At 33.4% G+C, this 14,634-nt stretch overlaps 1 protein-coding gene across 1 annotated transcript in view; it reads right to left on the bottom strand.

The window, feature by feature from the left end:
* Positions 1–14,634, bottom strand: part of EHBP1 (EH domain binding protein 1) — a 272,093-nt gene that overhangs the window by 37,653 nt on the left and 219,806 nt on the right. The window contains exons 17-21 of the mRNA XM_087823592.1: positions 14,027–14,134; positions 10,482–10,606; positions 7,739–7,877; positions 7,480–7,586; positions 4,620–4,743 (exon numbers count right to left, since the gene is read on the bottom strand). Of these exons, the coding sequence (XP_087679718.1) occupies positions 4,620–4,743; positions 7,480–7,586; positions 7,739–7,877; positions 10,482–10,606; positions 14,027–14,134 (603 nt within the window). The remainder of the gene's footprint in view (positions 1–4,619; positions 4,744–7,479; positions 7,587–7,738; positions 7,878–10,481; positions 10,607–14,026; positions 14,135–14,634) is intronic.

Raw genomic sequence — 14,634 nt, 5'->3', positions numbered from 1 at the left:
ATGCATTTTAAAACAGTTTCCATAGAGCCAGGCATGTATGAAATAAATACTATTACTGTCATCTTTACAACTCAAAAATTTTATTTGTGGGCCCAGTTCTCTGCTTTAAAACTACACTGTGTTACTCAAATGATGAGGTAAGAAAACATTCTGAGGAATGTATAGAAAAGTTATTTCTTTTTCATTCTTATTTTCCCAAGGTATATGTAATATTTTTAAATGGTCAGTTAGGTTTTGGTAGTGGATAGTCTATAAAAAGCTACAGAATTCATATTTTTGGCTTAGGGACTTAGGAAGTTATCATGATCATTTTTATCAGTGCTTAAAGGTTATAAAGTTGTAAGATGTAATTTTATTGTAATCCCCCATGTTTAATTTTGCATTAAAAATGTAAATATAATATTTTCACTTAAAAAAACACAAATCATTACTTTAAAACTACAGATATAAACCAAGAAAGTTTGATAACCATCAAATGAAAACAGGTTGGGAATGGAAAATAAACACCATTCATTATAGTAACACTATTTGCGACACTTTAGTAAAAGTGCTCATTAACATTTCTATTCTAAACTCCATTTTTTCAAGGGTTACAACCCTACTGGTAAGGATCCATTAGCGCCATACTTAACACAAAATGTGAGCTTAAAACACATACATGTTCCTAACTAATAAATTTTACTATTGCCAAAGAAGAAACCATTACAAACTTTAGGTGCTAGAAGTGTAAAAAGCCATCCTCTGCAACAATTATCAAACAAACAAAAAACAACAACAACAAAAACATTAAAAGCTGGTGAAAAAAATTCTCTAGTATTTGCATAAGGATTTTACAGATCCCAAGGCGGGATGGCAGAAAACTCTCTCTCTCATAGTATTTATTTAGTATTCAGACAATCACTGATTTAGGATTACTCAATTTCTGAAATATAAATCCCCACAGCTGCTCTTTTTCTGCCACTGATGTTATTCTGCCAAATAGATGTTGGGATCCCTTCTTCTTCCACTGCCATTTCATCCCTTGCACATCCCGATGTCTTACATTCCCCTTTGCTCCTTTCTTGCTAGAGGCTTCTCTAACATTACAGGAGAAATGCCCAGCAGTCTAGGCCACCATCTACCTACCTTCCTCTTAGGATACTAGAGCTTCAATGTCAAAGGGCTGATGCTAAAAACCCAGAGCTGCTCAAGCTCTGGGAACCAGGACTCAAATCTAGGACAACTATTTGTATCATTTTAGTTATATTTTAAATAGGCTTTTGTGGGTTTGTTGGGGATGTGCTTTTAACAATGCTTCTTTTAGAAAATGTACTCTCACTTCCACAAAATCAATTTCTAAATATACTTCACATTTAAAATTGAGTATAGTTCTCAAAAGGTTACATAGAGAATTATCATATAACTCAGCAATTCCAACTCTAGTATATACCCCAAAGAACTAAAAACAGAAATTCAAAGAGATGCTTGTACACATATGTTGATAGTAGCCAGAAGTTGAAAATGCAAGTGTTTATCAATGGATGAATGAGTAAATAAAATGTGGTATATTATTTAACCATAAAAAGGAATAAAGTAGTGGTACATGTTTCAACATGGATGAACTTTGAAAACATGTTAAGTGAAAGAAGCCAGCCATATAAGGACAACTACTCTTAGATTCCACTTAGGAGTTTCTGTATAGGGTGATGAAAAACTCTGGAAATTGTGCTGGTGATTGTACAACACTATGAATATACTAAATGCTACTGAACTGTATACTTTAAAATGGTTAATCTATGATATGTGAACTTCAAATCAATAAAAAATTGTATCTAGTCAGCATCTACAAGTATAAAACTGAAACAGCAGATAAAGCATATTTGTTCTGTAAAGAAGATATGGTGGGAAAGAGGACTGACTCAGGAGCTAGAAAACCTAAAAACTTGGGTTCAAGCCCTAAGTCAACCATTACTAATCAGTCCATCTTAAATTAGGCATTTCTCCCATCTGAGCTTCAGTTTCCTTATGAAAATATGGATACTATCTGCTCTATTTATTCTAAGGCTGAGATTCAGAAAATACATAGAAAACTCTAATATACCAGAGAAAAGGTACTAAATACTACAATAAATGAAAAGCTGGAACTATTAAACTCCCCCCAAAGAAAAGGATGAATATATGCTTCCCTTTCTAACATCTTATTTCTTATTTCAGATACTAGCTAGGCTTTAGGCACATCTTAGGAAACCATTATTTGGGCTGGAGGAGGTTCAGGACAGTCCAGGGTGATTCTTAGAGCTTATCAACTTGGGGAACAAGGTCAATTTTAGTCTGAATCTGCAGTAGCGAACCTAGTCTAGATCAGATTCTGTCCTGCATAGTAAGGAATATAAAGCCCTGGAAGAATTCTAGAATCAATCTGTACTCCATGACTTTCAGATTATAAATGATCTGTAGTTGGAATGGAGCCACTTCAAAGCTTCACTAGCACCCAGCTGGTGTGGCTCAGTTGGTTGAGCATAGTCCCATGCAATGAGCGGTCATGGTTCGATTCCAGCTGGGGTGCATGCCTGGGTTGCAGGCTCAATCCCCGGTGGGGGGGGGAGGTGTAGGAGGCAGCCGATCAATGTTTCTCTCTCTCATAGATGTTTCCATCTCTCTCTCTCCCTCTCCCTTCCTCTCTCTCTAAAATCAATTAAAAAACAAGACATATTAAAAAAGAAAAGCTTCACTAGTAATATGTGGAATGGGAAGAACTTGATTCACTTTCAGTTAGAACCCTCAAAAATCAGGCTCCAAGTGAATAAAGAGAAGGAAACAATTTCTAGCTTTTTCTTTAGTGGCAAAAGGCTTCTTGTATTGTAACATCTATTTTATCTAATACAAAAACAAAAGATGGTTCACTTGAAAGAATTTGTTTAAAAAAATTAATCTCTCTAAAATATTTAATGGCAATAATTTTAAAATATATTTCAGAAATTATACTACCTAATTTACATTTTTTATATAGTTAACACAGCTAATATTTTCAAAATCCCTTAGAAATCAAAGGAAAAATGCAAATGTGAAATAATATATTGGTTTATGGGATATCTGTTGAATCCAAACAAATGTATATATATAAGACTGAGCATATGGGTAACTTGCTAGGGCAATGGTAAATGTGTTCTAGGTAATCTGGTGTAGAAGGAAGGATCCTGTATGACTGAGTTGTGGTGACCTGAATTCTAGCGCAAGGTTGGCCACTTACTGATCTATATGACAATGAGCTTTTCTTATGCCTCTGTCTCCTCTGTACATTGGGAGGGTTAGGTAACTGTTTTCAAAAATTTTTTTTAAAGTTTTCTTGGTTTTAAATTTTAAGCAGTAGAAGCTTTTCTTTAAATGAAATCTTCCAAGAAGCCTGATATTTCAAATAAACAAACTTGGAGCTATTCTGTTTGAAGTAAGGTAAGAAATCCAGAAGCCTGTCTGCTTTCTGCTCCCTTATTGTCTTGGCAGTTGCCAGGTGCCTCTGAAGAAGCTTTAGGGTTCCACAGAACCCAGTGTAAAGTCAATGGACCAGATAAAGCCAGAGGTCTCTTTCTGTTCCAGTATGTTCTGATTTCACTAGTGTAGGCATTTTCAAATGTCCCATATATCTTTTTTGGAGGAGTTCTTTAAGTATAAATATATTCTTGGCAAATAGAAAAGAAAAATTTCAGGAAAGTTTACCAATTCTAATCTATTACTACTAACTTACTAATCTACTTTACTGCTTTATTAATCTATTTTAACACTGCCATAAAATAAAAGCAATTAATTTGATTAAAGGAGAGATTTTCTACTTTTATATTTTGACATTTTTTCTTAATATAATTTACTTTTAATTTGGTATGATTTGAATTTATTTCTCACCTTTACCCCTTTTGTAGAAGCAGCATTTTAAAGAAATATGTGTGTGTGTAAACACACACATTTTTTTTTCTAGTAGCTTATTGTGCTATTTGATCACTATTAGATCTATTCAATCACTATTAGCAGTCAGCATCTAATGCCAATCTGCCCTCTGGTTAGGAGCTAACTTGCTGCTCTAACCCATTTTTACAAACCTTCCTATATACCTTAATCCTTTCAAATGCAACTGTGACACAAAGTATTAGACTTTTAAAAACCTGTTCTCTTGAAAAAAAAAAAAATTGTGGAGCATCAGTAACCAGATAGCATTCTCAAATTTCAGTGATCTAGTCCATGGAGCCATCCCCTATGCATAGTGCTCTGTTTCATGCAGTACATGGCTTTAGCTGGCCAAATCTTTTTTTCCCCCAATGAATCAGTAGAACAGTGAAGATCTTACTTTTTTTTTTTTTTTTTTAAAGCAGTGGCATATCAATGAGGCACAGATGTGTATTCCAACTCTGCATGGATGAGCACACTGTTCAATAGTGCTGGCTCACACGGTATCAGGGCGAGTTATCACTTCCCATGAAGGCACTCTTATCACCAGGGCCCAGAGAGGTGGCTGCAAATCGCAGCCTTTTTATTTTCAAGGCAGTTCTGCTGAACATTCAGGCTTCAAAGATTCACACTTCCAAAACTCTATAAGAGTTTGTGAACGCTCAATTTGCCAAAACTGTTTACAGTGTAATTGGGCACCGTACCTGTGTCCATGAGATAGCGGAGGCGCTTCTCCACCAGCGCGGCACGGGTGTCAATTTGCTTTTGCTCATTCTCTAGTGCTGCCAATTCTCCTACAACATACTGACTGGTGTCTTTGAACCCTTTCTGTTAACGAGAACAAACAGGAAGGGGGGAAAAAATCACTTGTATGTTGTATTTTTCCTTTTTACAAACACTTAGTAAAGCACTTACCTAGAGAACCAAATACTCCCTTAGTATCACCCTTAGTACCAAAAAGCAACTCCCTATGATTCAGAGAATTTTCATACACATTATGAAAATAAGCAAAACTTTTGTGAATAGGGAAAATCTCAACTGTTGAGTAACATATTTATAATTTAACATCCAGATTTGCCAGATTTAAAAAGTTAACACCAAGTTAGAAAAATTGTCCTCACAGTTGAGTCAGAGTTATTTAAGCATGGACAAGGACAGAAGACAATTTTCCCCTTGGGACTGTCAAAACAAACACCAATGACATCTTTAATTAAAAACTGAAATATATAAACTGGAGTTTTACTAAAGAATTGTTTCTCCAAAGTATCTACCCTGAAAAATCAGACAGATTTGTTCTTATAAAAAAAAAACAAAATGCTTAATTTTTATATTTTTTTATAAGAACAAATCTGTTTGAAATATTTCTTGTTTTCATAGTGGGTATACTATTTAAAATGCTTTTAAAAATGATAAAAACAGAAGTTTGGTTTCTATTATCTTCAGTCTTCCCTCCAGCTGGCTCCTGTACTTTAACAAGTCATTCTGTTGATGTATTACTAATTATTGTAGCTGTGAATTCTAACGTGACAGGTGGTTTCAAACCTTGCTGCATAGGATCTAATGCAACTAGTACGCTGACTTGGTTAATTTTCCGTTTAATCAAACTTGGATCTCAACTTGAAATTTTACTTTTTACAACCACCCATGTTAAAAAAAAATTATCCTTAGAAGTTTTATTTGAAGTAGCAGTTCTATTATAAAGTACCAGTATAGTCTTACTTCTTATTTTCATATTTCAAATATGAATACTCAGGGACAGGGTTATTATCTATGGTATAGTTGTAAGTGGATTCATTATAGCTCCCTTTGGATTTTGAATACCTGTTTACCTTGCGACATTTCTAGGGCTATGTTTCCTGAATAGCTGAGGAATACTGAAGAACTGTTTAAGTGATTACTCTCAGCACCACAACCACTATACCACCAGCACTTATAAAATTATTTATTCAGAAAAATAAATGCGAAAAATCCTCTGCTATCAAATCCCTGCCCTACGCAGAAGTTTATTAATCTCTAAGAAACCATGAGGAATTATCTTTCAGTACTCCTTAAACAAGCAAAAAAAAATCAAGAAATGTGTTATTTATGAGCATATTTGAAATTTTCATGCTCAATAAACATGTCTAGCCATACGTATAACTTATATATCTTCAAAACTAGTAAATAGTTTGCACTCACACGTTAACTCAATTTATATTAGCTTACTGTTAAATTGATTATGGTACTTGAAAAACTTAAAGTAGAAATATTTTAAGAAATTATAAAACTGATAATTTCTCAGGAGAGTGTGATCAAATAAGCCACTGCATTTTTTAAAGATTCATACAAAATAGACATTATTCTTTCTCAATATGAAATATAACAGAAAAATTATAACAGAAGAAATGCTAATGGTAACTTTAAAGTCTGGAATAATGTGGTGAATGGTTTTTGTATCCATCTGCAAAACAGCAGAGCATTTTCAAAACGAACTTTTCTCATTCCATTCAGAGGGTCAAAACAAACATAGTGGTTTGCAAAGACAATATAAGTAGCAAAGATATAAGAAAGCAGAAGTGATAAGTATCACATAAAACTTCACTGCTTTTGTTAATTCACTTAAAAACAGTGACAAAGTTTATAATCAGGTTTTTTTAGTGTGAGTATATAGTATCCTCATGTATTCTGTAACTTAAAAATTATACCAAATATTTCATCAGAATATTCCAATGAGCTATTCTATGTACTGCAGCCTTAGTACAACAGCTTAAAAATGAGAAGTTTTTTAGGGCCCTAAAATGTAGTTTGTAACTCTGGGTGCACTTACAAGTATTTCAAAATCCAACAAGGACTATTTTAACAGTAAAAACAATAAAAATATTTACACAAACCATAGATAATAAAAAAAAGTAGCACCATTAAAGTCAGCTATGCTTCCAGACAAAAATTCAAGTTAAAACTTGTTCTTCCTGCTTCTGTCCCGCAGCTGTCCATCAAAAGCAGCTTTCTCCCTGCGGTCTATCAAATATTTCCCTCACAAATCAATTTTACACATGATCAGCCCATACCCCTACTGAGCTGAACCTCCCTGTTAATTAAGTGAAGAAATTACCATATATATTATATTAATGCAAACATCATTCAGCTAGTAATTCACGGCTGATCTGGATAATGGAAAGGTTGAACACCCATTAACCCAAGCCAACAAAATGGGTTGGCTGAGAAATTCTAGCAGGTCTCATGTGACTTTTCCCTCTAACTGCAGCTCTGCGGTATCTGCTATTGTAATAATTAAAATCCTCCCGGTAGATCAATACTGGAATCTCTTTATGGGAAGTGCCCTGATGGAAATGTCTCAAGGAAGCTGGGGCTGTGGAACTCTGAAAAATTCATTTTTTTTTTATCTGACAATTATCACCACACTGCAGACTAATTCAACGGTGCACCCCTCTCCCTCTGCTTTGAATGCACTGGAGATTGACATCTTAAAAAACCTAACATCTCATTTTAACAAATAAAGGCACTATTTCCACATACAGTTTGGAATTATCAGCAATCATGAAACCACACAAAAAATTAATATACATTAAGCACTTCATCTTCTGATGGCTTCCTCTGAGTTTCAGTTATCGCTGCCTTCTCCTCATTTCCTTTCTTTGTATCTTCCTGTATTGATCTCTGCCTTTTTATATCTTAAAAAAAAAGGAAAGACATGTAAAATTATTCTAAAGCTTGATATTTGTGTATTGAAATGTGGATTTACATTATCAGCTTTTTAACATATATATATAGCTAAATAATGTTAAATCGTAAGATGGGAAAACATTTAAAAAAGTGTACCTACCTGGTCTATTCTCAACATATTGACTGAAAGACTGAAGTTGAGTTTTTCTGATTGCAGAATCCTTGCTGAACACAACAGGATTTCTAAATCGTTCTGTCGCTTTTTGTAATCTCTCAGTCCGGAGATCTTCTGTGCCATTCTAAAAGTAAAACAAACATGGTAAGAGAGTCCTGGTATGATAAACATGAAATTGCACACTAGTAAAACAATTTTACTGATTTACGACAATGCCAATTTAGAAACTTTTTGAAAGAAAAATGATTTTAAAGAGCTCTAAACAGCTCAACTGCAAGTTCTTATACCTGTAACCAAAAACTTTAGGAAACACTGTTTAAATGGAGGCTCACTCTTGCTGATTCATCAGACACTGTGAACCCTTGTGTTTTCTCCAGATGATATGTATCATTTAAAAGCCACGTTGCCTGTCTATTCCCCTCACTATTCTGCCCCAACGGTTAGTACAGCCCCTCAGACTTGTATGACAAGAAGAACTAGTTTCTAATTTTATGCCCATCGAGATAAACCACTAATGCTGGATGAAGGCTAAAAGGTAGGATTATAATGCTACCCCACAGAACTGCATTTCATCAGCTATAACTTTCCAAAGCCAGATTTGTAAGTAAGCCCTTTGCAGCTAAGGAAACTACAATTATCTTTTCTAGAGCCTCCTATGTTAATACTGGTAACAAATTCAAATGGTTCTATCAACAAGAAATATCCCAGAAGACTGAACCACCGCAGTGTGTGGAAGCTGCAGATACCGAGGTGCTGTGTACCAAACAAATATTTCATTTTATACCTAATCTTTTATTATTTTTATTAAGTGTTTTGAAAGTAAATAGGGAAAGGCTAAGATGCATGACTAATAGCTAAGCCTGCTGAATGCTGAAACTGGTTATCAAAAGCTACCAAGACTTTGCCCTTCCTCTGCATTGAGACAATTGGTAATGAGGGAGTCCTCCAATGGCCTATTCTCTAGCCTCAAGGAGGCCTGGGATACAGAATCCTCAAGGGAAGGTAACAGTTTATCCTCTTCCGCAAACACAGAATGCCTATTTATAAATGTGTAAACTGCATTTTATTAAAAAAATAAAATCCCAAATCAATGCTGAATGCGTCAAGAGAACAGATGGACTCTATATGTTCTTTATAAGCACCATTTAAAAAATCTTAACTAAAAAGATCCATACAAAGACAAGCTGTTTAAAGCACACCTTTTGTTGGCATAACTTAAAAAATTACTATACAAGAGCTTATCGGAAAGCAAAACCGATTAACTCTAACTTAAATAATTAAACTTTAAGAATAAAAATACCTCTTTATTTTTTAAAGTTACATATTTATGAGTATCATGCTTATAATATGCTAGCTAGGTTGGTTTGTTTGTTTAGAAAAGTGTGGAGGGATTGAGCAAAAAGGAAAAAAAAAGAGAAAAAACTCACGGACACGGACAACAGTGTGGTGACTGCAGGGGGAGGGGGAGTGGGATAAATGGTCATGGAAGGAGACTTGACTTTGGGTGGTGAACACACAATACACTGTACAGATGATGTGTTGTGGAACTGTGCACCTGAAACTTGTATAAATTTGTTAACCACTGTCACCCCAATAAATTCAATAAAAAGCAAAAAAAATGAACATATTCTACTGTTATCATAATAACCACCCAAAAGTCTACAACTCAAGTCTTTACCAAAATAAACAAACACCGCTAAATTTTTGAGGCCTGGCAACATGCTAAAATATCAGTGCGATTAGCCAGCAAATCCCATCTTAAGAAGCCTTTTTATGACTGGGGACTTCTGCCACTTTACAAATGTATTCCTCTAAACCCACTAATTCAGTTAGCCTTTTCAATCCATTGTATTATTCTTAGGCCAGCTTCATTCTGCATTAAATCCACTGCAGAAAGCTAAATTGAACGCAAAAAATCAGACCTGATCCAGGCTTCCTTTTGTTCAAAGATAGAGACCAAAAGTCCTCTGGTGCTGCCACACACTTTCATCACCAATTTATAGAAACCGACGGTATAAGGAAAAAGCAATGAAAGTCATTGTTTTGGGACTTCAAAGCATCTCTGTGTCAGGGGAAGGAAATCCTTTCAGTCAGCAGGGCAGCCCCCATAGTCCGCAGGTGGGTGAAAAGTTATACAGGAATAGAAGTACCCTAAAGCTAGAAAAATATTAATGATACAGTGCAAAAAAGGGGGGAGGGCTTAAATGGGGATGATATAAATAGTCCAAATACTACTACTACTAGTACTACTACTACTATAATTATAATAATGTGGCATTTTGGCTAACATCCTAAAAAAGTTAAGATTCATACGGACACAAAACACATGCAAGTTCATAAAAATTTATATTCTATCACATACCATCTTCAGGTAGTAATTAACATTAGTTTTAGTTTATCTAAACAGGTCAAAGGTTGAGGATGATAGAAGGATATGCTAGAATTCTGTTAGCAATATTCTTCTTAGAAAAATATAAATACACATAGAAGTCAAGAATAGTTTCTACTTTTACTGACATATCAACTTAAAGTAGTAGTTTCTCTGAAAAAAGTAGATGAATGTTGATGACCATACTGATACTTAATTTCTTGGCTATTTAATAAAAAGTTTTATATCTTAATCTTAATGTGAAGAATTGGTAAGAAATTGATTTTAGGAATATAAAATGCTAGTGGAAATCAGAATACACAGACACCAAATCAAATATTTTAAACAAGTAAGATTTACCTTATTGTCTTGCTCTGAGTTCTCAGTTATAGCTTTCTGAGCAGCACTGGAAAGTGAATTTGCCACCTGTGGTTGAACTTCTAGGAGTTTCTTCAGCTTCAAGTCCACCAACTTAGTGTTTTGTTCTGTTAAAAATGCAAACACTATGAATGACTGAGTAAGATGCACTTAGATGTATAGGCTACCAATTTAGGACACATTACTATATTTAAAAACAGAAAAGGAAATTAGGGTTGTGTAATAATACATCAGTCCAGACATACACAGAACTCTTTACATATATAACTACATATTATATAACTATAATGGAGTAGTCATTAGGTATGTTGACTATTTCTTTTTTTTAATTGAGACATCACTGACATATAACATTGTGTAACTTTAAGGTGTACAGTGTGTTGATTTGATACATTCACATATTGCATTAACACCTCTATCACGTCACCTAATTATCATTTCTTTTTTGTGGTAGGAAGAATCAGAATTTAGCCTCTTAGCATATATTGTTCAAGTATGTATAAATATATATATGTATTTTCCTCCTAAATCAGTCCCTTTAAAGAATCTAGTCAATATACCTAAATGTCATCCAGTTATACTACAGTTAACAGTACCTATGCTTATTTGAAAACCTAAGCCTATATTTTATGTATATATTTATATGAGAAACTACAGAGGTTATGTATAATAAAACAAGCTATTATAAAGTAGATTATTTTTAAAAGGTGATAAATTTGATTCTAAATTATATTTTAGAGTTTCAACTCTTCTAGTATATTAAATTTATACATATACTACCTTATTAAAATAAGTTCTCAACATGATCTCAGTCAGTCATGTATAAACTGTTAGAATCTAATGTTTATCTGTGTACATATATACCCAGCACTGAAACAGGTATATGTTTACAAATACTTTCTAATTAGAGGGCAGAAATACAAAAAGATGATCAAATTTTGGAATGTATTAAACATGGATAGAAATTTAAAATAAATAAAATATGGCTATAACTTTTAAAATAAACAATTTCAATATATTTTTAGCAAGTACATTAATTTTTAATAAAATAGAAGTAAATGGAAACAAGTAATTCTGCTTTAACAAATTCATTCAAGGCAACTCTTTAATAAAGTGGTTGTAAAAGATATGCCAACCAAATTATTCATTTGGTGAATAATATTTTTCATAAAGATTAATAAGTTTTCTAATTATAAGACTCTTAATAAATGCTACTATCATTCCTTTCATGCAAATTGGTCAGTTTATATTGCTAGGCTTCTCTTTTAAACAATATCTGATGAACTATGGTCAAATCAAGATAAAGATTAAACAATTTATTATTAAAACATTATGACTTTTATATACATATTAAAAAGAGAATTTGGGGGAACATAAAGCAAGGATAAAAAGCATAATGTATGCTACGTGCTTCCAGATTCCAGTCTGCATGCCTATTTCTAACTGCCATGGAACAAACCTTAGCCTGATTTGGAAAGCTTGTCCTATGCACATGCCAACACTTATTGGCATTCTTGAGAGTAGTAAACAATATATTAGCTAATTACAGAAACAGCAAGACTGATGCCCTGGCCGGTGTTTCTCAGTGGTTAGAGTGTCGGCCCATGCACAGAAGGGTTTCAGGTTCGATCCCCGGCCTGGGTGAGGGCACATGTGGGAGGCAACCAATGGATGTATCTTTCTCACATTGATGGTTCTCTCTCTCTTTCCCTCTCTCCCTCTCTCATCCCTCCCAACCTCCCACTCTCTCCAAAAATCAATGGAAAAAATATCCTTGGGTGAGGATTAACAAACAAAAAACCAGGAAGACTGAGATGGATTTTCTTTTTTGGCATAAAGTAGGGAGTTTTTAAAAAGGACAAGAGTCAAGCCTATTAGGCCCAATATTAACCAAACTTTAAAGTATCCCACAAAGTTGCTATAACTAAAACTAGAAAATTTCCCTCATGTTATCTAAGCAATAGCTAATTTTTCTAGTTTTCATAACCTATTGTAAAATGAGGAAATATGCATCATTTATTGTCATTGATTTTATACTTTCGTAAATTGACTATTAAGGCATCAACTCTGTACTTATGGATGTCGTTAGCAGTAAAGGGACGTTACTGGTTTCTGATAAAGCTGTTGGTGGTGGCTGTGGTGAGAGGGTGGGTAAACAAAAACAATCTTTTTCAAAGATTTTTTGAAGAAATCAAATTTGCCCAAGTTCTACAATATTTTACATAGAAAGAGAGAAAACATAGTCCCAATTTTGGTATAAACATTTATCATTTCCCCTTAAATATCAGCATTTTCCTGGACTTGCACAATTATAAATACACAACCTTTACCTGGCTCAGTATAATTTATTACTAAACCATGAAGGAGCTACTTACAAAAGGGCATGAGTTTTATTGAGTGCTCCCTATAGATAAGAAGACTCTGGTTGATTGTTTCTTGGAGAAATAACAGCATGATTTCAAACAGAGGAAGAACAAAGCAGGTTAGTATTTCAGGGGCATGCCAGTGCTAGGAAGAAGACCTGCTCTCACTCCCTTAGCTTTTTGTAAGAAAAGGTATATATTAAGGACTTCAGTTCCTCACTTTTAATTCTAGAAAGACTTTTTATTGCTATAAGAATTCAATTCAATAAGCATTTATGGAACCCCTCTGGTATAAAAAGCTTTGTATTACTACCTGCTGTTGACTTATAAAGGAAATGCATATGAAACACTCATCTATGAAACCATAAGCAGGTATCTTTATATTTAAAAAATAACTTAGAAGGTCAATTAGTATTTACTGACATAAGACATGATTAATTTAATAGGAGTCTATATAAGCAGTTTTCAAGCAAAGTGTCTTATTCTAATCAATTATTAAGTATGTGTAAATTAATTTATTAGTAGTAATATTTAAAGTAAGCACAAAATTTGCAAAATAATGTTACAACTAAAACACTCAATTCTAACCAAGTCAGAAAATCTGATTGACATTTGAAGTATTCCAGAGGTACTACATCTATGCCTTACAACATTACACGGAAATATTTAGGCTAAGAAGGGAACCAATTATTGACTAACTACAAATTGTACCTTATAAAATATAAAAGTGAATCTTAGCCCTGGCTGGGTAGCTCAGTTGGTTAGAGTATCGTCCCAATATGTCAAGGTTGCAGGTTCGATCTCCAGTCAGGACACATACAAGAAGCAACCAATGAATACATGGATGGGTGGAGCAATAAACTGATATTTCTCTCTCTCCTCTCTCAAACCAATAAATAAATATAGAAATTTTCTTTTTAAAGTGAAACTTAGTAATAAGAGAACACAAAGTACAATTTGCTATTTCAATTTTATTGCTAATTTTAGCTAAATCTAAAACAAAATAATAACAAAATTGATGGAAAATAGATTTAACTAAATAATTTATGAGGATATAAGATGTAATAAAACTACAAAAGGAACTTATATCACCATTAATGAGATTTAAAAAATGATAAAATTTGCCATGCAGCAGGACACAAAATATTTATAATTTGAAATTACCGGGAATATCAAGGTCATTTTCTAAGTTAGTAAGTTCATCTCCATCTCCTACAACAAAGCCTTCAGGAATCTCCTCGTTAGTATCTATCTCAATATTATCATTTTCATCTGTAGGAACATGTAGCGATAGTGTTAGTATATTGTATATTATTTGTTTCATATAGTCTGTCAGAAATACTAAAGAAGAAAAACCAGTATTTTCATTAGTTATTCAAATTCAAGTCTGACACAGATCAGCAAGGCAAAAAATCAATTTTAAATAACTCTTTCACTATTGGATTAACATTTATATTTTACATTCATATGTCAAAGATGGATTGTCACATCAAAGCAGATGCAAAGGTTTTGACAATCTGCCATACTCTGTCTTTGAATCTCTGAGCTCACTGAGTTCCTATATTTTAAAAAGTACTCTATTAGTGATCACTAATAACAGCATACAAAAATAAAGTTGGTTTGGTAACAGCCATCAAAAATAATATTTCTATATTTCACATTTTTATCATTTATTAGATATAAAGAAAAAACAAGTCATTCTTTAAAAACTTGTAGCTATATTTAAATCATTTGTATAAAGATGAATGCTTTTGTGCTTTTAATGAAGTATT

The sequence above is a fragment of the Miniopterus natalensis genome, chromosome 13 (assembly GCF_054644295.1).
Source record: "Miniopterus natalensis isolate mMinNat1 chromosome 13, mMinNat1.hap1, whole genome shotgun sequence".
Lineage (NCBI taxonomy): Eukaryota > Metazoa > Chordata > Mammalia > Chiroptera > Miniopteridae > Miniopterus > Miniopterus natalensis.
The sequence above is the reverse complement of the archived record's forward strand: the minus strand, read 5'-3'. Positions and strand labels throughout refer to the sequence as shown.